A 21068-nucleotide genomic window follows, 5' to 3' on the forward strand; every position below is an offset into this window, starting at 1 on the left:
TGAACATGTGCAAATGCCTCAGAAGCCTTTCTATTGATCCTTTATTTCCTTAATATAGATTTCATGTACTGAAATCTGCCTGTTTTCTCCCGCCTCTGCTATTTCATCGTCTCTGTTTCTCGTCTATATATTCCTTACAACCACCGCACCATTTTCGCTTAAGCACTGCTACCTTATTTTCCAATACACTCATTCCTCGCAGCCATCACTTAATTTAGCTTCATTCTCTGCCTCCACTGTCTAGTTCATCTACTGTCGGTCGCTCCACTACTGATGCAGTACACTTTCCAAATTGACAGCTTTACATACCCTCTCATTGAATACACACACTCTATCTCTCCTATACCTAAGTCACATTACCAGTGCTTAGTCTATGATAATACTTCACCCACCTTTTGCGCTTCCTGTCTGTGTCTACAACGTCACACAGCGTACAGTCTTACGATGGGTCAGGCGATTCAGCCGCTAGCGACGACTTGGGCCCAACGACGACCCCTCCAGCCTAGACAGCACCATACTCCAATGGCACACCACGGACGCTCGCAGCCTAGTGTGGCAAAACAACAGAATGACTCAATTACGCGCCATTGTGGATCTTCAGCCCAGCCACCCACCGCCTCACAGCTCAGAACCCCACAAGTTGCCCCACTTTGGATGTCAGAGACGCATCAGTCGCTCCAATCGCTGAATGTCAAAGTCATGCGTAAAATAGACACAGTAACAACTTCTAGTCCCATAAGCTGGACATAGGGCGGTACTAGCTAGTCGAAGCTCATTACATGCCGACGGGAGAATATGGGAGATGGTGGATCAGATTTATATGGGGCTCGTGAGGGTGGGAATAATAGGAGTGTGAAAAACGGGAAGGCGCGAAGGGCTTGGATGGGGGTGTCTGTACAAAGTCAGCGTTCTCGCCCGTGATACTGAATCTGACAATCCAAAGAAATCCCGATGATCAATGGCTTGGATGGGGAGCAGCTTGACTTTATCAAGCGATATATGTGTGGATTTGGAATCACCGAGCTCCAAGCCTTGGGTAGAGGGAACTCACGGGCCGAGGCAGGAGCAGCACAGGTAGGTCATTCTACCATTCTTCTCATTTTTCCCCTGGACAACGTACGGTTAAATCTCTGGTCGCGACTTACAGTCTCTAGCGGTGTCTTTCCCCTTGTGGCGATCATAGTACCCGACGTTATCTGTTGCTATCACAAATCAAGCTCTCTATGCTCCAAACCCAGAGCAATTTCAATATGCCTACCAGGTTCATTCCAAGAGGGACTGCTCTTAGCAGGAATGTAAGCGACAATGCGGCTTCCATTCTCGGCGCTGGGCGACCGGTCACTATCCACATTACGCTCCGTGTTGAATACCACTCAAGCTCACCAGCGACGTCGTCTCCGTCGTCTAAGTCCATTTCATCAGGGTACCAGCTGGTGATGATTCTGACATCGACAATTCTCAGCCGCTAATTGAGTCATATAGCTGGGATGTGGATGTCCGCTTGTCTCTTTCACGGCATACTCTGGTCGACTATCGTTGGCCCTTTTCCTTCTAGGAAAGGTCAAATGATAATGAAGAGCAGTAAACCAAACGGGACCAGCAAAAGACACATGCTTGAGTTCCTACTCCAAGCCATGCGTAGAGTCTCCATGACTAAGCTGAGCCCCTTTGGGCATAGATAGTGGCAAAAGGCTTGGCTCTATTTTCAGCTCTTCAGCCTGATCCAAATGACGGCTTCTTTACACACTTTATCCTTTCAAATTTACGTGTGAACTTGCAACACAGTCATATCATGGCTGAAGCTTTGGCGGCTGTTGGTTTGGCTGCTAACGTACTACAATTCATTGAAATCGGCTGCAAATTCACGTCCCGTGCATGCAGAATCTATCGGTTCGGCGTTGAGAATGCAGAGGAAGTCATTGATCTGCAAGGGATCACTCATGATCTGCAAAATGTCCTGGAGCACCTTGAGACATCTCAATTCGATGCTGGTAGTATAGCTGAGGACGAGAGTGGCTTTGTTCAGCTTATCAAGAAGTGTCAATCCGTTGCGCACGACCTACTAGCTTGCCTAAGGAAGATCGATCTACCACGGAAAGGTCGTAAAAGGGATGCCATAAAAGTCTCATTTCAATTGATGTGGAAGGAGGAAGACCTCACCACTTTACAGAAGCGACTTGATAGTTTTAGACAGGAGCTTACCATCCACCTTCTTGGCTTGATTCGGTGAGTGAAGTATCCATTTGTAGCCATGCCCCCGCTCTTTATGTTGGCTAAATGCTTTGGAAAGGCGTCAAGGACAACATTCTTTAGCCAAGCAAGAGGAAATTCTTACAACTATCAAGGCCGTTCGTAAAGACGTGGGGCTAGATGATGCGTTTACGAATGGCATCGGAACTCTTTTACTGAAAACTCTCAGCGCTTTGAAGAATAATTCAAAGTCTTCGGAAGAGGAACGGTGTCTACAGGCTGACCTGACGACTGACATAGATCATCACATCAGCCGCGATTATTCGAAGATCGAAGCGCAACCTTTAATATCAGAGAAAAGGCGTGAATCACTGTACGCTAAGTTTCTTGATCAATTGTGCTATGATGGCATGCAGGATAGGGAAGAAAGAATCGCTGAAGCACATGAAAATACGTTCAAATGGATCTTCACCCTTGAAGACAAAACCGTAAATCGCTGGTCGAATTTCCGAGACTGGCTGGAAAGCGGCACTCAGCTTTACTGGATCACAGGTAAAGCCGGGTCTGGTAAATCGACTCTCATGAAGTATATCTGCCAAATCGATGGCGATATGTTAATTGAGCTGCACGAGAGTACCGAAATTGGAAGCGATCTTACGTTGCTGGATTCAAATTCCAGAACAGCCACACCAGAAACGCGTTGTACGAGACACCTCAGGAAATGGGCTGGCTCTGCTCAGCTCATCGTCGCTAAATTCTTCTTCTGGAATTCGGGAGCACGTTTTCAGATGACGCAAAAAGGCTTATTACGCTCGCTCCTGCACCAGATATTACGAGCAGCCCCGAATTTGATCCCTAAGGTCACACCCACCAGATGGGAAATGCTGTGTCTATTTAATGAAACTTCTAGGGGAATGTCAATGTCAGAGCTACATGATGCGCTCTATGCCATCGCAAAAGAAGCTAGCGAGTCAATGAAATTATGTATATTTGTGGATGGTCTCGATGAATTTGAAGGCCCATATGACAATCTCATACAGCTTTTCAAAGCTCTTGTCAGCAATCCTCATGTCAAGGCATGTGTTTCAAGCAGGCCCTGGATTGTATTCGAGGATGCTTTTCAGCATAAGCCAAGTTTGATGCTCCAAGATCTTACCTACTCCGACATAAAATACTACGTAACAACGAGTCTGCAAAGTGATCCAGGGTTCGCCCAGCTGCGGAGGAGCGAACAGCAATATGCAGACCAGTTGATCGAAGATGTTGTGTCAAAAGCTTCTGGTGTATTCTTGTGGGTCACGCTGGTCGTCGCCTCATTACTGGCCGGTATGGGGAACCGAGACCGAGTAATAGATCTACAGCGACGACTCGATCTTCTTCCACCCGCGTTAGAAGATCTATATGATAAACTTCTGCGCAGCTTAGATCCATTCTATTTGGAGCATGCGGCGCAGTTCTTCAAGTATGTTGAAGAGAGTCTCGATCCTCCGCCACTGCTTCTGCTTTCTATTGCGGACGACGAGGATCTAGATGTCGTACTGAATAGAAACGTTGTACCCTTGACACAAGATGACGTGTCTTTTCGTGAGGACACTATGAGACGTCGCTTGAACAGTCGATGCAAAGGATTCCTGGAGGTAGGTAGCTCGTCAGACTATAGCAAGGAGACCGGACCAACGGTCCAATATCTGCACAGGACTGTAAAAGACTACGTCGAAGGTCCTAAGGCGCAGAAAACGCTTGGAGCAGCTTTAGACCCTACCTTTGATGTCTATTACAAACTTTGTGTTTCGGGTCTTGGCTACTTGAAAGTGCTTTCTGACGACGAGAACGTTTTGACACATGACACTTTCTGGGCAGGAATTCATCGTTGTCTCTACAGCGCTGCTCGGACGAAAGCAACAAGTCGTGAGAATCTAATTCCTCTACTTGATGACTTAGACAAAACAGGAGCGATTCTCGGGAAGCGACTCTCAAGATATATGGCTGCTCTTGAAGCCGAGGAGCACAATCAACTGGTAGGTTTGCTGGACAAAGGACATTGGACGGTCTCAAAGACTGAACTAGGGCAAAAATTGGTCAACAGTTCCACCTATCTTTCCTTGATAGTCCGTTGCGGGATTGTCGAGTATATTAAAGCACGCGCACATCACGGATGCCTTGTGCAGGATCACCAGGGCCGAATATGGCCTCTGCTTCTTGACACAATTCCCTTGGAGTCGGAATTGAGAGAACCTTCAACGACTCCTCAGCTGGACATGGTTGCCTGTTTATTAGAGAAAGGGGCAGACCCGAATTATAGATTCCAAAGTAATGGCCTTCTACACATATCGATCTGGCATCAAGTCATTCAACAAATTGCAAAAAGCCACACTGACCTATACATTATCAAGCCACCTTGGGATGAAATAGCACATATGATGATGCAACATGGTGCCAAGCTTGACCAAAAGGAAATATACCGCGAGCTTCACATGAGCACAATCTACCGCCCACCGGGGAAGGGGCCCAATTCACAAACGGTTGGGGAGGCGAAGCCATTCTCCCTATATTTATCATTTGTCATCCAAGAAATATTAGCTATGAAGGAATCCAAGTCTTCAAGTTGGACTTCCTGGCTCTCTTGGTCTAAAAAGCGAACGCCATATCGATGAGACATCTATGGTCCCCCTGAGCTAAAATCTCTCTGAAAGCCATAAGTGACCAACCAAACCGTGCCTTACTCAGGGCGAGGTTCGTGATATGGCCTCTTTTCCAAAAGCATGTTCGTAAAGTCAACAATTGATCGTGGTCTGAGGCGCTTGTGTTCAATTGATTGGAGTGTCTATCTCTTAGAGTCTGTTACATGATCATACTCAACTACAGCCAACCCAAATATTTAATTGGGACTTTAGACTTAAAGGGTAGCTGGCATCAACCACAAGTTTAACACATCGACACATATTACCGCAGCTGACAGCCCTTGAACTACTCAATTACAAAGCCCTTCCGTTAGACTTTTGTGGTCTCGTTTTCTCACCATCGTTGATTGAAGTCACAATCCTTAGTCAATCTATGCTCGCATTGCACTTAATGGGCAATGACAACACATCACAAAGACGACGTAAATTAAGTTCGGTCTTACATATATTGATCGAAACCTTTCTGTTATATACGAAAGCGTAGGCCACCACCAATCTTAGACTTTCTACAAGAATTCGGCAGAATACAGCATTAGGTTCTCATAATCACTCACTTTATGATCTGGCATCTACTGCGATTTCAATCCTCAGCCGCAAGTCCCACTGCAATCATCACTACTGCCAATGGACCGAACTTTCCAAAACTGACCGCCACAGAATGATTCAACTCATACCTTCAGTTCCAACAGCTCACAGGCTTCGCTGCCGTCAAGCACCTGACTCGAGCCATCGTCCCTCACTCATTTCTTCTCGGACAATCAGTCACTCAATTCGACAAGGACACCTACAACGTCCTTGACAAGACCCCCAATCTTTTCCTTACAATGCCTCGAACGCTATCGCAATCTTTAAGACTATCCCCTAACGTCTCCAATTGCTTTTCCAACTCCAACCATTTCCAGGGTTTTGTCAGGATCTAAGACCTGGCCCTGGAACATCGTGACGCGGTTGTGTTGTTCAGCGAATCAAAGATCTCCAGCTCTTTGACGGCTGAGGAGATCAAAAGGTTCGAGGAAGATCGGCGAGGTATGTTCTGGTGCTTCTTCTTTAACGTCTTGGGAGGATGGACTGCTTGGTTGACGTTGGTGAGGATCCTCGACTTTTGTACAGCCGAAGTGTGGGGGTGTTGGCTTAGCCGTCTTGGTAAAGTATGCCCGAATCTTGGTAAAGATCTCTAGCCATTGGACGCTTCGCGAGAACATACTGTCCATCGTGGCAATCCTGGCTCTTAAGCGTTCTTCAATTTCCCTTGCCACTCTCTCCTTGATCGTCCGCTCCGAGTATGTGAGTCGCCTGTCACCCTTCAGACGACGAACATACTGAGACCTAACTTGATCTAGGTTTTCCGTTTTCCGTTTTTCGATCGAGCGTTTGTCTCTGGGTATGAACAGCATCATGGATATTGACCACGCGCGCCTTGGCCTTGTGCTGGTTGTACGCGAAAGAGTCGCAGGACTTCTTGTCCTTGTCCTTCACACCAGGACATCCAATTCATTTGTCCCACCCCAACCCCACCCAAATGGGGGGTCATGTAATTCACGCGGTGAAGTCGTCGGTGACAATCCCAAGGAGCAAGCTTTTTTCCAGCCGTGAATACTCTCCGCCTTTGAGTTTGAACCTGCGCTGTTCAAAATCAAATATAAAGTCAAAGGCAGATTTTGAAAAAGACTTAGAAAATCTTCAGCGCGCTCCGTTTGTTTGCTTTCGTGCTGTAGGCGTCCCCCTACCACCAAAACAGAAATCTCTTCACCGTTTTGTCGTCCTCTATGATCTTGAAAATTATAGCACGCTCCAGTATTGAGGCGACACGCTGATTAACAAACCGCCGGAGGCGCCTGATGCGGTTTCGGTGATCAGAAGATCACATAGAGTGTTGCAAATCCATTATCACGTTGCTTTTGATGTCCGGCCTTTGGACTGGCGCCGGATCTGGTGAAGGTGGGCTAGAGTAGCCTGTCAGGAGTAAAAGGTAATCGCATACTCAGATTGAATCTCTTATTTTGGATAGAGTGACGCTCTCATTTGCGTCCACCATATCGTGAGATGCTCACGAGAAGAAGACCTGCGCCTTCTCTTCCTTCCTTTGGATCCGTTTTTGCACCTTCTTCTGTCGCGTGGCGAGATCTGACCACTTTGATTTTCTTGTAAGCTTTGACTTGCTGCTCAAGGCTCATCTCGTCGAGAAGGTGGCTTTTCAATGGTGATTCTATCTTGTGGGGTGTCTGAAGTATGCCAGGGAGATCAGTAGCATCTCCTGGATAACAACGTGTGATGAACGCACCTTCGACAACGGCGACTAGTCCCTTCATGTTATCATACACAGGCCACGTAAGATTGTTCCTGTATCGGCGGCCTCCAGATGAATCCACGATTGGAGGTATATATATATTTAGTTTGTTGTTAGAAGTACGGATGTAGATTGGTTATCCACGTCGGAGTCTGGCTTCGTCTCAATGAGTCGCATTTTTCAGCCTTGAGGATTGTAAGGCCTGCCTCATATACCTCATCTGCAGCTTTTGAGACTTGCTTCTCATCATCTTCGGGCTTGGGCTGTGGACCAGCCGTCCAGGCATCATTTCGACGTCTTTACTTTGACCCCTGCCACGGCTCTTCAATCTACATCTGTGCAGAAGAAGTCAAAATTTCCTCTGTGTTGTACTGTGTTGTTGCTCGGCTTCGAAAGCGCAATGCGTCGTTCAATGTGTAAGAAGCGCTTGATCGTTTGCTCGTGACGAATGAACGTGAAGCAGCGGGTTTTTGTCAGCCGATGTTGAAGCCGTGGCTGTTGACGAAGCTCGGTGTAGCCTTGTTATTACACTTCGTCAATGGCTTGATCCGTTATCTTGCCCTTGAGGGAGGCTTTGAGGTCGTGCAGTGACCTTGGCTTTCCAACGCTGGAACTCACTATGGTCTGTCTTCTTGGAACCTTCCAAGGTGTCGACCTTCGATTGCAGATTCCGTATCTCCTCGCGCAAGCCATATGTGACTCCCTCAACTTCCTCCAGATGCTTCCCATAATCTGCCACCAAACTTTTGCGTTTATCTTCCTTCCAGTTTTCAAGGCCAGCGATTGTTCACGTTGTTACCAAGTCATAGGGCGCTCGCACGTGCCCGAGGAGGATTCAGAAGGCCCACGAGTGCTAGCTCGTCTGCCTCGTCGTTGAGTCTCCATCGCCACCGGTGGGGTCCTGAGATCTCGTTGCTGGCTAGGCTGCTGTGATCCCTCAATTGAAAAGGAACCACAGTTTTTGCTCTACCGCTTCCGAGTGGAAGGACAATAACACGCACTAGATGGCAATTTGCATTAAACATAGCATCACATGCGTCATCATGGCTCCCTCAATGATGTCTTGGTTGGGCATGGATATGAGCCTCCAAATCTTTGATCACCTTGTGAGCGTGAAGGATTCATCATTCCGTGTATCCTTACTCAGAGCCCAGATCTTAGATTCTCTCTGCTCATGCGTCAGTTGAGCGGCGGACTTATCAATCATGGCCTTGACATGCGCCTGGTCGGTCTTCGCCTTCTTCTGCTTGCGAGCATTCGGCGCATCCAAGGTACTTCTTCTCGAGATTAGAAGCCTTGTCGTTTTTAAGACTTCACCCCCGGCTTAAGCTGCTCTTCGTGCATACGAGCAGCAGCTTTATCAGCTTCACGCGAGCCGGCCGATCCCTCATCTCCAGCCTCAAATCTTAGAATCCCAGCGGGCAACTTTGTTCTGCGCTATCGATTCCAGCACGTTTTCCTCCTTTGACTTTGACTTAGCGCTGTCCAGGTAGTTGTTGAGCTTTCTTACAGGAACACACGAGCTCCTTCCTTGTGTACATTCCTCTCTCTTCTGAATATCTATATATTTATCTGGCCGTTCGGTCAGGTTGAGTCAATTTCCTTACCCCAATATCGGGGTAGTCATGGAAGTTTTGGGAATTCAAGGCGTTCTCTTTCGCCTTGCGCTGATCCTGTGAGTGGTGAAGGAACACGATAGTCGATAAAGATTAGAATTGCCATGAGCTCTAGCCTATTCAACGAGGTTCGCGCAGTCAATCATGGCTTGCCATAGTGATTGCACTGTATGGTCTCTCCCTGTTCCGACAGGGCTAACTCCAATCGCTTCCTCGTGACTTCGTGCTTTCCTCAAGCTATTCACCATTCTCGCTTTCTGCATCTCGTCAGGGCATTTTGGTGTATTTGATCTTGACTTGAGCTCCGCGCTATTCGACGTTCGCCTTCAGTCCTGTCTGATAAGCCAGGGTTCGAATGAGGGGCCAATCGGATCAACATGAATGCGTATGTGATCCATTGGGGCTGAGCCGATGGGGTCGCCAAAAGAAGCTCCCCTTCATCGCAGTACTCGCATCGCTGAGGTAGATGCGTTAATCTTTGGCTCGGTCCGTTCGCGCCTCATGTTAAGCCATAGCACCTGAAGCTCCCCGTGGATGAATGCTAAGTATAAGCAAATACCACGTCTTTGAACCAGATTCCAGGGGCACAAATGATCGCTTATTAGTAATTCTGACGTGGCCCTCATCTATTTTGACGATAATGTTGCCGGTGGTTTTAAGCCACTCACGCCGTCGAGGTGCCAGCTAGAGCTGAGTAGAACATTCGGCCCAAGCGTTGGGGACAGATCGGTGTACGTGCGACTCGTTTGGCTCCCCGTAAGCTGGCTCTGAAAAACAATCTTGCTGGCGGTCTCGTTGGCAAGATGGTATGGCAGCAACAAGTCCAACAGATGGGGACTTATGAGATTGGATGCGTAAGAAAAGCCCGTCTCTGATGCCATGTTTTCTGAGCGTAACTTGCTCAGCCTTGAATATGTCCTGGAATCCTTTATCTGAGGGCATATTTCGTCGTCGACAGCCTCTTGAGACCGACGGCTTTTCTCATGATCTATAATGTTGGCTTTCTATGTCGTGCCTTCAAGTTTGTAATCTCTTGAATCCATTTGGAATGGTTAAAAGCAATGGCATTCACAACAGCAGGATAAGCCAAGATATCCTTGACCTTAATCCATGAGCGAAAGCTGAGACAAGGTCAATTTCCCACCTCGATGGTCCGACATCTTCGTGAAACTGTTCACCAACAAGTTTATGAGTTTGTCTTAGATCGTACGATAGCTTGTTGAGATCGCCCGGAAGAACTTTCCCGTAGCCTTGTAAATGAAGCTAGTTCTTCGAACCCTCCAGCTATGAACCCTCGTTGCTCGAGTGCTTCCAATTGTCGCAATTTGAGCCTTCTTTGTGAATGGTGTCAGTCCTTGGCGTTCTCTGGCGGTAAATCCACGCCCCCTAACGCATTTGCTGCTATCGAAGTTCGTAGTCGCACCTCATTCTCGCGGCTTCTTTGTCATTCACTAGAGCAGGAAGTCCGTAGTGAGCGAGAGATAAGAAGTCGTCGACCCTGGATCTTTAGTCGCATGGTAAAGGTCAACCTTTTCACCCCACGTTCTTGGCCATGATCCATTACCGCTGGGAGCCCAGTATGTGCTGACGATTGAAGGAGCCAGCCTCACGCAAGGGTCGCTTCGAAGGTGATCCCGAGTCCTGGTTATCCTCGAATTGTCATTTCATTATTTTCTCGAGAAGCTAGACGAGGTACCATGCGGAGAGATGAGAAGGCAGAGTAGTACGAGCCAGGAAAAGGAGAGCAGCTGATAGCTGCCGAGAGAGCTGTACAGGCCTTAGAGCGCTCCCTGCTCGAATGTTGTATATATTTACTGAGCTTTGATATCAGAAGTGCTTCAGCTTCGATTATATATATAGATGAGCCCTGATGTTGATAGAGAGTTGTCCCAGAGGAAACCTTGGACCAACTATTCTGGGTTGCTGAAGAAGAAAAGAGGAGGAAAGAAGCTGCTCTTTATAGATGGGGCCTCCATTACACACTCGAGGCACGCATATTACACGTCTCAGGAGGCAGCTGAGATCACGAGATGTCTTTGACCTGTGTCTCACGTAGATGTGAATGTCGTGGTACCGAACGACCAACAGCTGACGAAAATGGCCCCATACACATTTGGATTTCAGAATTTTCAGTGTGAATATAAGTGAGATTGCCTGAAATTCCACGCATTCAAAGTGTACCGTCGCCAAACGAAGTCGAGATTCGAGTGCTGATGAATATGGAAGGAAACACAGCAAGGAAGAAGGATAAGACATAGTTCTACGTTTTTTGAGTGGATTGAGTGCGAAGAATGATGCAGATGACATTCAAAGGTGTGTACAACACCTAAAGACTTCGTGAAATTATGGTGTAGCTTGTACTGTGTCTCACCTTTCCGTCATGTTCAAAGGAATGTCGTGTTAAGAATGAATGATTTCAATGCAAGCGCTCTTTGTTATCTCGAGTTCCATCGACCTGATCTGCGCACGCCTGGTACACATACCTGCGGCAACTACCCAACCACTGTTGGTTGCTCAGTCCTCGGCATTTGAATGGAAGAGTGAATTGAAGGATGTTTCAACGCCACTTGCCAATGCCAACCGGCCCCATGAATTCCCTGGCTGTAAAGGTGCCAAGAATATCATTGACGTGTCCCTTCACTTTATCATACTTAGCCTTCACAGCCTTTAGTTCCAGATTCGCGGCCTTTCGATCCGCCTCGCATAAGTCCTTTTGCGCCTGCAGTTGCGCCTTCAAATCATCGTAGTCTTGCTGAAGGTTGACGTTATCAGGAGTATCTGCCTTACGTTGCATCTTCAGTTCGTGCTCTAGATCATTGACTCTTCACACAAGCTCATGGGCCTTGGCTTGTTCGGCTCGTAATTTGTCTTGAAGAATACTTTGATGACCTTTCCCGGCGTTTCTATACCGCCATCATCCATTTCCTCCATCCACCTTTTCTACAAGTGTCTGTATCACATCGTCCAGTCTCTACCGCCGCTTACCACACCTACGATGTTGTCCACATGTCTTGATTCAGCCCGTTCTCCATTGTCATTTGCAGCGAACTCAGTCTCGTCGGTCTCTAAACCTTCAGCAGCCGCTCGAGCCACTAATACTGTCCACAATCATCGTTACTATCCCAGATCCACTCCACTGATTTGCCCATAGTGTCTCTTTCCCGAAGAGATTGCACCAACATCATGCAAGAATCCCTTGTGTTTCTGGCGATTCGAGTCGACAGCCTTGATATCCTGATAACGCACAGGTAACTATTGCGTCAGGAGGAAAAGATATTCGGCTATGAGACTCCTCGATGCAAAAACCTGCGGTAGGTTGGCGTCCCACCCATCTTGGCGCATTATGTGTTTTACCACCCTCTTTACACCACACCTTCCATATTCTATGAATCGAGAGTGAATCAATGAAGCCAGCAATGTTTTCATTCCAGCCTGCAAATAAGCAGACACGACACTGTAACCCGCAGAGAGCAGCCAGGCCATGCATGGTCCGGTCTATTGCCTCGAGGACCCAGCAGACGGCCAAAGTCTTTCGATCCGCCTTGCGCAAGTCCATCGCGAGTCGTCCATAGAGGTTAAAACCTGAATGCTTGTTTCGCGGCACATTCATCCAATTTTAGTCAAGACCTTCCTTGTGATTTACGCCTTGGGGTAAGGGTTTCTGGCTTAAGGTGCTTCAGCTTTGCAGTCCTCATCATCTACTAATTCAAGAGAAACATTCAAGATTTGAGCGGTATTGGTTCTCGAGTTGTGTTGGCTGAGTCCTCGTCTGTCTGTGATACTTTCTCCCGGGCTTCGGCAGCGTGAGCTTCCCTCGCGTTGGTGAACCATCAGATGTCTGCGTCGCATTTGTTGAAGTCAGACTCAGCATAACCGGTGGGATGTCACATACGTCCTTCTGCATTCGCGCAAGCACAATCTTGAGCGAATCTTCCGATTTCGATGGGACTACGATAGCTGTGGTCCACCCTGACTTGCAAGTCGGCTCTTGAATTGTGGTGACTGAGTTCTTTTATATATATTTAAGGCTGTTATCTAGCGCCCTGGATTCCGGTGTTGAAGTTTTGAAGTTTCACGGATATGTTGAGTTTTAGGACATTGCGCTGGAGAAACGTGTGGAAATTGTATTGCTCCGAGCTGCAGCGAATCGAATATTTTAGCTCTTTGAAGGCCGGACGAATAAAAAAATCGACCAATTCTTAGGCATGTCTGAGATATATTTATCTATATTGATGAGGATCTCTAGCCGTTCTACGGCTGAACGGAATGAGATGTTCGATATTGATCTAGGCATGTTGAAGAGGTATGACCGAGCCTTGGTAGCAATCTCTAGCTCTTTGACACCTAGAGTGGTCATCCAGTTCATCGAGGCAATTGTGAATCACAAGCGTTGTTCGACGCTGCTTGTCGTCTTTTTTTGATCGACTTCGATACAAAAGAAGTCAAAACTTTCGACAACCCCTTGCTGAAACAGTCCGCCCAGGCTAAAAAGACTCGTTGCTGAGCTGAGGGAGGGTACTTTGGCATTTCATCGAAAGTATGTGCTTGACCGATTGATCATAACATAGAGACGTAAATTGGCGTGTGTTGATGATGCAATTTTGCAGACGAGACTATTCTCTAGACACAGCAATACTTTGCCGTTATATACGACTATCATTGCGACCAGGATGATGTTTTGATGCAGTCGTGCGCAAGAACATTCAAAGCAATAGCAAGCTTTGAGTAAGAGATTGCTGCTGTCGGTTCTGGCTTGTGTTCGCACACGATACACCGAGCTTGATCACACTCGACCTCTCACCCCTGGGTGTTAAGGTTGTTGATGGTCCCAGCCTGTAGCATGAACATGGGCCATTGTTCTTGCAAACCCTTTTTAGTCTCCCGCCTCTGCGTTGGCTTTCTATTGATTACCGGCGCCGATACTTTGAGCCAGTCCAGCACGCTGCAGGAGACAAGACAATTGCCCCAACTCTGAATATATATATATATTCACCTGACCACCGTGGTCAGGTTGAACTGCTTTGGATGCCTGCGGAAGTCGGACGCGTAATGCTCCGTATTTGAGGAGTTTCCTCCTCTAGGACAATCCATGGTATGTGATGAATCTATGATCAGCAACTCCAACTGATCATACAACGCGACGTTAGTTGATACGATTTTGCCCACCATGTACGATGGAGCGTAGATGAGCGGCCTCGATGAATTGTACGAGACGGCATTGCTTGAGGTGCGATCAATCCAGCTATTGGGTAGCCTATGCGTACTGCTGATATGGTATCGTCCAACGTAGCGCTGCACTTTGAGCCAGTCGTTTTGAAAATTTTCTTCCAGGTTCATGTCCTCCAGTGTTCTGGAACTTGACCTTTGAATATCTTGGCTCGCAGCTTGGCTCGTAGCTTGACTTCGGAGAATTCAGAAGAAGGGCTGGCTACTGCAGCGTCGTTGGTGGCCAGTTCCCCTTCTACACCTTTGAAGTAGCGAGACCTATTTGCAAACCTCTATGATTGAAACGACGATAATTTACCTGGTACGGCCGTCATAAAGATCAAAATAGCGAGCGACAGTAGCCTAGGCACTGGGCAAACAACAACTTGTATGGATTGCCACGTAATGGAAAGTATGAAGGTTCCAGTAGTCGTGCCTAATATTCCCTCGATCCATGCGATTGAGTAGGCCAGCTATCCGAGAGAGCTGCTTGAATGACCGGGTCATAGTGGCTGAATTTTTCTTGAAATTCGGGCCAACGCAGCGCCATTGATGAATGGAATGTTTTGGTCCCACGGCACACCAAATTGTGGGGGAAGAACGTTGATAAGCTGCTCTTTTGCAGCTTCGGCTGAAGCTTGATCGAGACGTTCTTGGAGTTCTCCCGAGTTGGTTCGGCTGTTTTGCTGGGCACAAAAGATGACGATAATCCCCTATGGTCATAGCATGACGTGTTCGTTCATTCTATATCTGACTGTTTGACTTTATGACAGCGCATTTTTGATCGAACTCTCTTCACTCGGGCGTTGTAATCACGTTTCCGAAGTCCTGCATAGTACGGGATCGATATGCCCACCAAGTAGAAGTGTGGTTTTTAGGTCCTGATATATATTTATAAGTGATTCTTGACACATGATCTCTGAGCTCGCAGACTTGTCCTTGTTGTCATTCCGTGTAGATCGATAATTGGACCGTTGTCTCTAGAGGCTGATTACACAATTTTTTGATCAGAGAAGGACGATGGTTCACGTTGACAGAATGTCCAAATATCTGTCTGACCGTGCACAGCGTCGAACACCGGCAAGTGTGCCGTTCTTCAGCTTTCAGCCGGCCCTCAAGCCTGCTTATGATGGCTTGCACGTTATCGTCGATGATCTCCTAATTTCTTGAAAGCATTGATCCTGGATGTTGTTCGAAATTGGGCCAAATCGGCTGACTTTCTTGCTGTGCCAGAACCAGTACCTCATCAGGCTTCGTTTGGTGTATCAATTCTCAAGGGTCCCTTGGTCCACTTGACGTCCCAAGCGGCTGTCGAGGGTTTGTGGGCGTCCTAGACATAGGCTAAGGCACGAAGAACAAAGAAATATCTGCAACAGCGTGTAATTTATCTCTTTTTGCATTCCTTGCACCGAAGGCTCTGTCGTGCTCAGTCTCCCTCTCATAGACTCTCACATTGTTTCGGATCCCTTCGCAATCTCTGGCGACCAGTTCTTCGTTGTTTCTCTGGGCCTCTTTGGAGAGAGTTTTTGCAACCCTCATGGCTCGGCTTGAGCTGCCGTTGTCATAGAATTTGTACAGTTCTTCGTACGTCATGATCGTGAGACTGCGCTCGTCGAGTCACTTCATCTACTGTCACCCGTTTTGGCACATTATCTCGGTTCCACCCTGCTTCGAGACTAGAGCAGTCTGAGGATAGATTTGCTCTCGATGTTGGCGTGGTGAGGCGTAATCTCCGGCTCACAGAATCGCCCGACACCAGCATCTTTTTGGCGCGCGCACTGCCAAAAGGCGAGGTACACATGGGTATCCGTCTTGATTCGAGTGTGAGAGGAAAGTATATTCTTCCATACCTGGCTCGTTGACCGCGCACGCCGCATTTGGCGTCCGCTGACTCGTAGCTACCTAGCCCCAACCTTTGTCGCATGGAGTGCCGAGGGTCCAACGATGTATCGAGCTGAGGATTGTAAAGAACGAGTCGAGCGAGACTGAGCAGGAGCTCAAAAAGACAGAAGACCACCGGGTCAACAAGGCCAGATAATATGGCCTCTGTTCCCGATATGTCTTTAGATCCCTTGATCGTACAAGTGAAACAGCTTCGAGTATATATATATATAAGTGAGCCCTGATGTTGATAGATAGTTGTTCCAGAGGAAGGCAGGAAACAATTATATCAGGTTGCTGAAGAGAAAAGAAGAGAGGAGGGAAGGAGGGGGGTTTTATAGATGAGGGTCCCATTACACACTGTAAGCACGTAGTTCACACACTTGATGACACAGTTGGAAGCACGAGATGTCTTGGACATGTGTCTTATATGGATGTGAAAATGTAACCAACACCTGATGACAGGGCCACCCACACGCCAGGACTTTAGACACATATTGTGCAAATACATGCGGAAATGTCTGAGATCAGTGACCTGAAGGTGTCGTCAGATGCAATGAAGACTCGAGGACTGACGAATGTGAGAGGAAACAAGCCAAGGTAGTAGTATAAGACACAATTTTTCTGCATGACTTGGACCAGCTGAGTGTGAAGGATGATAAAGCTATTATTGGAGGCTATGTATCACATCTGAAGATCTCGTGCTATTATGATCTGTTTCGCACTGCGTTTCGTGTCTCGCCCCTTCAGGATGCTTGAGGAAAGTCGTGTTATGAATGAATGAATGACATCGATGCAAGCACGCTAATTCCTCGAAGTCCATCCGCAAGATCTTCTACAGATCTGCTTCTGCCTTCAATATGCCTGGTGCAGGTACCTGAGCCTCCTATTGCACCGGTTCCACTCACCAAGTTCTCCATGTGTGGACGACGAAAGTGAATCGAGGCATGTTTAGAGTCCTCCGCCGGCAACGATCCCAGAGATCTCATTAAGATGACCGTTCGACTGCTCATGCTTGGCATTCATGGCGGCCAGTTGCTGTGTAGCAGCCCGCAAAGTCCTCAGGTTGATCTCGTGCTGGTTTTCCTGCTCCCTGATTCGGGCTTTCAAGGAGTTAGCATCGGCAACTACTCTATGTTGTGGTACGTATTGGTTGTCCAGTTCGTGAATCCTCTGCATGAGTTTAGCAGTCTTCGCTTTTTCTGCCCGTAGTTCGTCATTGGCGATGCACCAGGCGTAAAACGGGGCATCAAGAGCGGTCTCTCGTTTAAATGCGGCTCTTTTTTCCTGAACCTTTTGAAGTACTAAACGGACTATCTTGAAGTGGGCCCGCCTAGTATCAGCCACGAGTACGAAGATATCTCCCAGATGACCATTGGATAAACCCTGATTATAGAATTTGGCGAGATCTTCAGCGCCCCGGATATCGAAGCCTTGATCATTGAGCCGCTCCATTTGGCGAAGGTATGCTTCGCACTTGAGAGAAATAGCCTCTTCCCCAGTGACTGGAGTCGTCAGTATACCCTCGTTACAGTTGGAAGCCATATGTTTCGTACGTGGTTCCTTGACAGCATGATACAGGGACACTTGATCCTCCCATGACATTTGTGATACTTCTTCCTCCACTTGCTCGCGAGGCGATTCGAGACGACTGTACTTGAAGTCTAGTCTGTGTAGCGGATCCACGCTGGAGTTTGAAAAGCGTTTCATCGCCGTGACTGAGGGCTACAAAGCGTACGCAGAGGGAGTAAATGACCAGAAAATCGAAGTACCTCTGAGGAAAAGGAAGTCAAAAGCTGGAATGCCTGTAGATACAGTCCTCTAACACTCTTGTGGCGTAATGCCACGGCTGATTCGGCTAATCTTACGGGTGAAGGTCACCAGAATTCGCTGAAGCGATTCACTATCAGCGTGTTACAGCTGCTTTAGGAAGGGCCAAGCCTGACCCGACATAGGCAAGAGATTGGTGGCAATTACATACTCGCCGATAGCCGGCAAAAGCCTTGATAAGGGCAATGCCAATGACAATGACGCAATGAAGCCGGTGAATAGACTTCTGTAGCCGCTTTTCATGGCTAGCACCTGACAATGGCGTCTCGTGACTGAGACATGGTAAACAGGAATTGTCAGACACCTGATGACCTGGGGCCAGCAGAGGTGGGTGTTCACCTCCAGGATTGACCTAGCGTCATGGCTGGCAATGAACATTTCTGGGCCATCTCGCCTTTCTTCCTTCCTCTTCTTTTCATCTTCATCACAAACTCCAAATCTTGTTTACTATCATTGACTCAACAACCCAAGTTGCTTTTTCTTGACCGAAGACATACATAACACAGCGCATCAACACTGTTCCTAACAACCTCTACTTCCAGAACAAGTGTGCAGTCATCGCCTAGAGTGTCGACAAGTGGAGGAAGGGACGCAAAGTACGAAAGCCCATCGCACCCCCATGTTGAATGAGAAATGCCAACTGACTAGGATACTGCTGCAGGTACGGGGGAATGAAATATGGGAAGTCCATTCGATTGCCCGACAGAGCCCGAGAACTCGTCGGAAGGGGGCCCGAGAACCTCACTGAATTCCACAGATTGCCCGGTGGAGCCCGAGAACTCCACTGGAAGGGGGCCCGAGAACCTCATTGGATTCCACAGATTGCCTGGCGGAGCCTGAGAACTCTGCTGGAAGGGGGCCCGAGAACCTCACTGGAGCCCTGATTGCCCGATGGAGGCTGCAAAGCCTTCATTGGAAGCGAGCTGACGAGCTCGAGAAAGAATGAGCCAGAGGCTATGAAAGAAAGAACGGACCTTGAGCCAGAGGCTATGAAAGAAAAAGAATCGACTAAGACAGACAGAAACCCACGTTAAAGATGCGATATCCTTCGGGAGGGCGGGGAGCTCAGTGGGCGCTCCTTGTCCCCATCGTTGTGCCACCTTGATGGGGTAGAACGGAGGGGGTTCCTTGGCTGCCTTGAATCGGCGCGATCGTTCGCGTTGAGAAGAGTGCTTCGTATTTGATTGATAAGATTGATCGAGAGAAATGGTGCAGGTTGTATGTCTAGCTACTCATGACTGTCGTGGAGTTCACTGTTTTGGGACAGCTCGTTGAATGCATTGGTACGTCCACGTGCAGAAGCTAAAGATGCACGTTCTTTTCTAGCTTGCGGTCTTGACCACGATGTGTCGCAATGCTGTCCTATTTTCTCAGCTACCCAAATGAGATGGATGGCGCCGGTATTCAAAATTCTTGCATTTCGTAATAGACTGTGGGTCGAAAGGAACGAGATATTCTGATTTTATTTAGGTCTGTTGTTTCTCTTCCAGCTAGAGTAGACGTAGTCCGCACGTAGACATGATCTTTGTGACAAGAAGGCGTACGCTAAAGACTTGGTGGAAAGACCAAGCGCCCTTTTGCGACATTCTGGTCTGGTCGCTTCTGTCCGAGGACTTTCACCGTCTTCCTGGCTCAGCCGCCTCAAGCTCCGCAGGCGAACGCCTATCCTTATGACCTCGAAGTTCTGACGCTGCAACATCAGCCGTTCCCATCTCTAATGGGCCGATGCCAACACCAGCCATTTCCGGCATGGCACGCCCTGTTGCCTCAGCTTCCTGCAATGTGAGATCTTGGGCGCTTCCGTTCATTTCAGCGAGCCCATCAGGATGAGCGTCAGTATGTGAAGTGGACGACTGCTCTTTGTTTTGCTTCCGCCGCGGTAGCATATCATTGAGTAGCTCGTTGCCTTGTCTCGCCAATCTAGTCCGCTTGCGAAAAGCATCAATCTTATCCAGCACGAAGGATCCTATAGGTCTGAGGCAAGGTAGACATGCACAGATGATCGAGGTGTTGACTTCCACGCTCGTCAGGATTACAACGGTAGTGAGATTCTTCGTGATGCTCCCATCTTTTGCATCAGCATACAAGATTAGGTGGTGTAGGCGAACGCCGGAGACCATTATCACCAAGCTACCGAGACCGAAAATGCATCCAAGCACGATCTTCTGAGATAATCTCATTTGTAGCTTCCACAAAATGGGAATTGGTACAGCCAGTACTAGTACATCAATGATGATATGAGGGATGGCACTTGCGGTGGACAGCTGAGGGCTAGAAGCAAGGCATGTTCCTGCAACTCCTGTCCAATATTTCGCGATAGGGTTGCATTGGAAAATTGACAGAAAAAGCTTGAGTTAGTGATCAGCCATCTGTTGAGGAGTGCGCTACAGACGTATACTTACGAAACAAATTCCCCAGATCAGAACCAACCCTATCAAGCTGAAGATAGACCATCTAGACCTACGATGCTGCCTGAAAAGCCGAAGATAGAAAACTAATATGGAGATTTTGATAAATATCAATGACACGGTCCAAAGAATGGTTGATACGTAAAGTCCTAGAACAAAGTCGTTTATCGTCGACGCAGTCACGTACCGGACGGCATCGCTGAGGCCGTGATCCACCACTACCCAAGTCAATTGGTCTGCACCATGTTCATCGGAAACTCTTACCCCATATTGCTGAATCATACCATAGACCAAAGGAGCATAACTAAAGAGTTGATCAGCAACTGAATGAGCCTGAAGCATAGCGTCGATCGCACCAGACCAGGGATGACCATCCAATCATCATACCAAACACCAGCTTTCGAAGCTCGACGTGCAATGAATCGCAATGCAACACAAATGACAGCTATGGCCCAAGTCGCAGACGTACTGCCTTGAATCGCAGGTCCACGAGACATGATTGCTAGGAAAGTCGGACAAGCGCTACATCTAGGAAGTCAACAAGCGAAGCCTGTTTGGATTGTAGTGATTTCTCGTCGATTCAAGGAGATTCGCCGTCCATATATTTCACGAGATTCTCCATGTGGCTGAGCGTACTAACGCGAATGTGAAACGAATCCTTCGCTCCTCCTGGTGCCTCTAGCAGGGGGTCGAGATTGGGGGCGCCATTACTATTGGTCACTGTCCCCTATGCTGGAGGTAGGCAGTCAGTACAAAGCTGGTCCCTCGACACTCAGTAGCGATTAGCTCAACATATGAGCAATCAATCTACAGGACGATAGTAACGGCGTGGGCTGGATGTAAAAGGTCGTCGTCGCCCAGAGAGGAAGAAAGGCTTGGCATGATCAGTAGGCATGCCAAGACCGCCGGTCACCCAATGTGAAAAAATCTTCGCTCCAAGCTCTCGAACAATCGCAGTGTATACACTATC

The 21068-nt window shown here is 47.9% G+C and overlaps 5 protein-coding genes across 5 annotated transcripts; 1 reads left to right on the plus strand and 4 right to left on the minus strand.

Moving 5' to 3' along the window:
• Nucleotides 1-1792: 1792 nt before the first annotated feature.
• On the plus strand, nucleotides 1793-4844 carry KY384_004033 (uncharacterized protein; the record flags this gene model as incomplete). The annotated part of the gene is made up of 2 exons (XM_044812541.1): nucleotides 1793-2226; nucleotides 2291-4844. 2 exons carry the CDS (start codon nucleotides 1793-1795, stop codon nucleotides 4842-4844), a joined length of 2988 nt encoding a protein of 995 aa, XP_044669961.1.
• A 1563-nt stretch (nucleotides 4845-6407) lies between these two features.
• Nucleotides 6408-7180, minus strand: KY384_004034 (uncharacterized protein; the record flags this gene model as incomplete). The annotated part of the gene is made up of 2 exons (XM_044812542.1): nucleotides 6408-6494; nucleotides 7001-7180. The coding sequence occupies 2 exons, from the start codon at nucleotides 7178-7180 to the stop codon at nucleotides 6408-6410; spliced, it is 267 nt and encodes an 88-aa protein (XP_044669962.1).
• Nucleotides 7181-11331: 4151 nt separating this feature from the next.
• On the minus strand, nucleotides 11332-11956 carry KY384_004035 (uncharacterized protein; the record flags this gene model as incomplete). Its single annotated transcript, XM_044812543.1, has 3 exons — nucleotides 11332-11552; nucleotides 11765-11866; nucleotides 11893-11956. 3 exons carry the CDS (start codon nucleotides 11954-11956, stop codon nucleotides 11332-11334), a joined length of 387 nt encoding a protein of 128 aa, XP_044669963.1.
• A 4855-nt stretch (nucleotides 11957-16811) lies between these two features.
• On the minus strand, nucleotides 16812-17971 carry KY384_004036 (uncharacterized protein; the record flags this gene model as incomplete). Its single annotated transcript, XM_044812544.1, has 2 exons — nucleotides 16812-17585; nucleotides 17948-17971. The coding sequence occupies 2 exons, from the start codon at nucleotides 17969-17971 to the stop codon at nucleotides 16812-16814; spliced, it is 798 nt and encodes a 265-aa protein (XP_044669964.1).
• A 1335-nt stretch (nucleotides 17972-19306) lies between these two features.
• KY384_004037 (uncharacterized protein) lies at nucleotides 19307-20595 on the minus strand (the record flags this gene model as incomplete). Its single annotated transcript, XM_044812545.1, has 2 exons — nucleotides 19307-19855; nucleotides 20455-20595. 2 exons carry the CDS (start codon nucleotides 20593-20595, stop codon nucleotides 19307-19309), a joined length of 690 nt encoding a protein of 229 aa, XP_044669965.1.
• Nucleotides 20596-21068: the final 473 nt, after the last annotated feature.

Source organism: Bacidia gigantensis (assembly GCF_019456465.1).
Source record: "Bacidia gigantensis strain McMullin 20006 chromosome Unknown contig_231, whole genome shotgun sequence".
NCBI classification, from domain to species: Eukaryota; Fungi; Ascomycota; class Lecanoromycetes; order Lecanorales; family Ramalinaceae; genus Bacidia; species Bacidia gigantensis.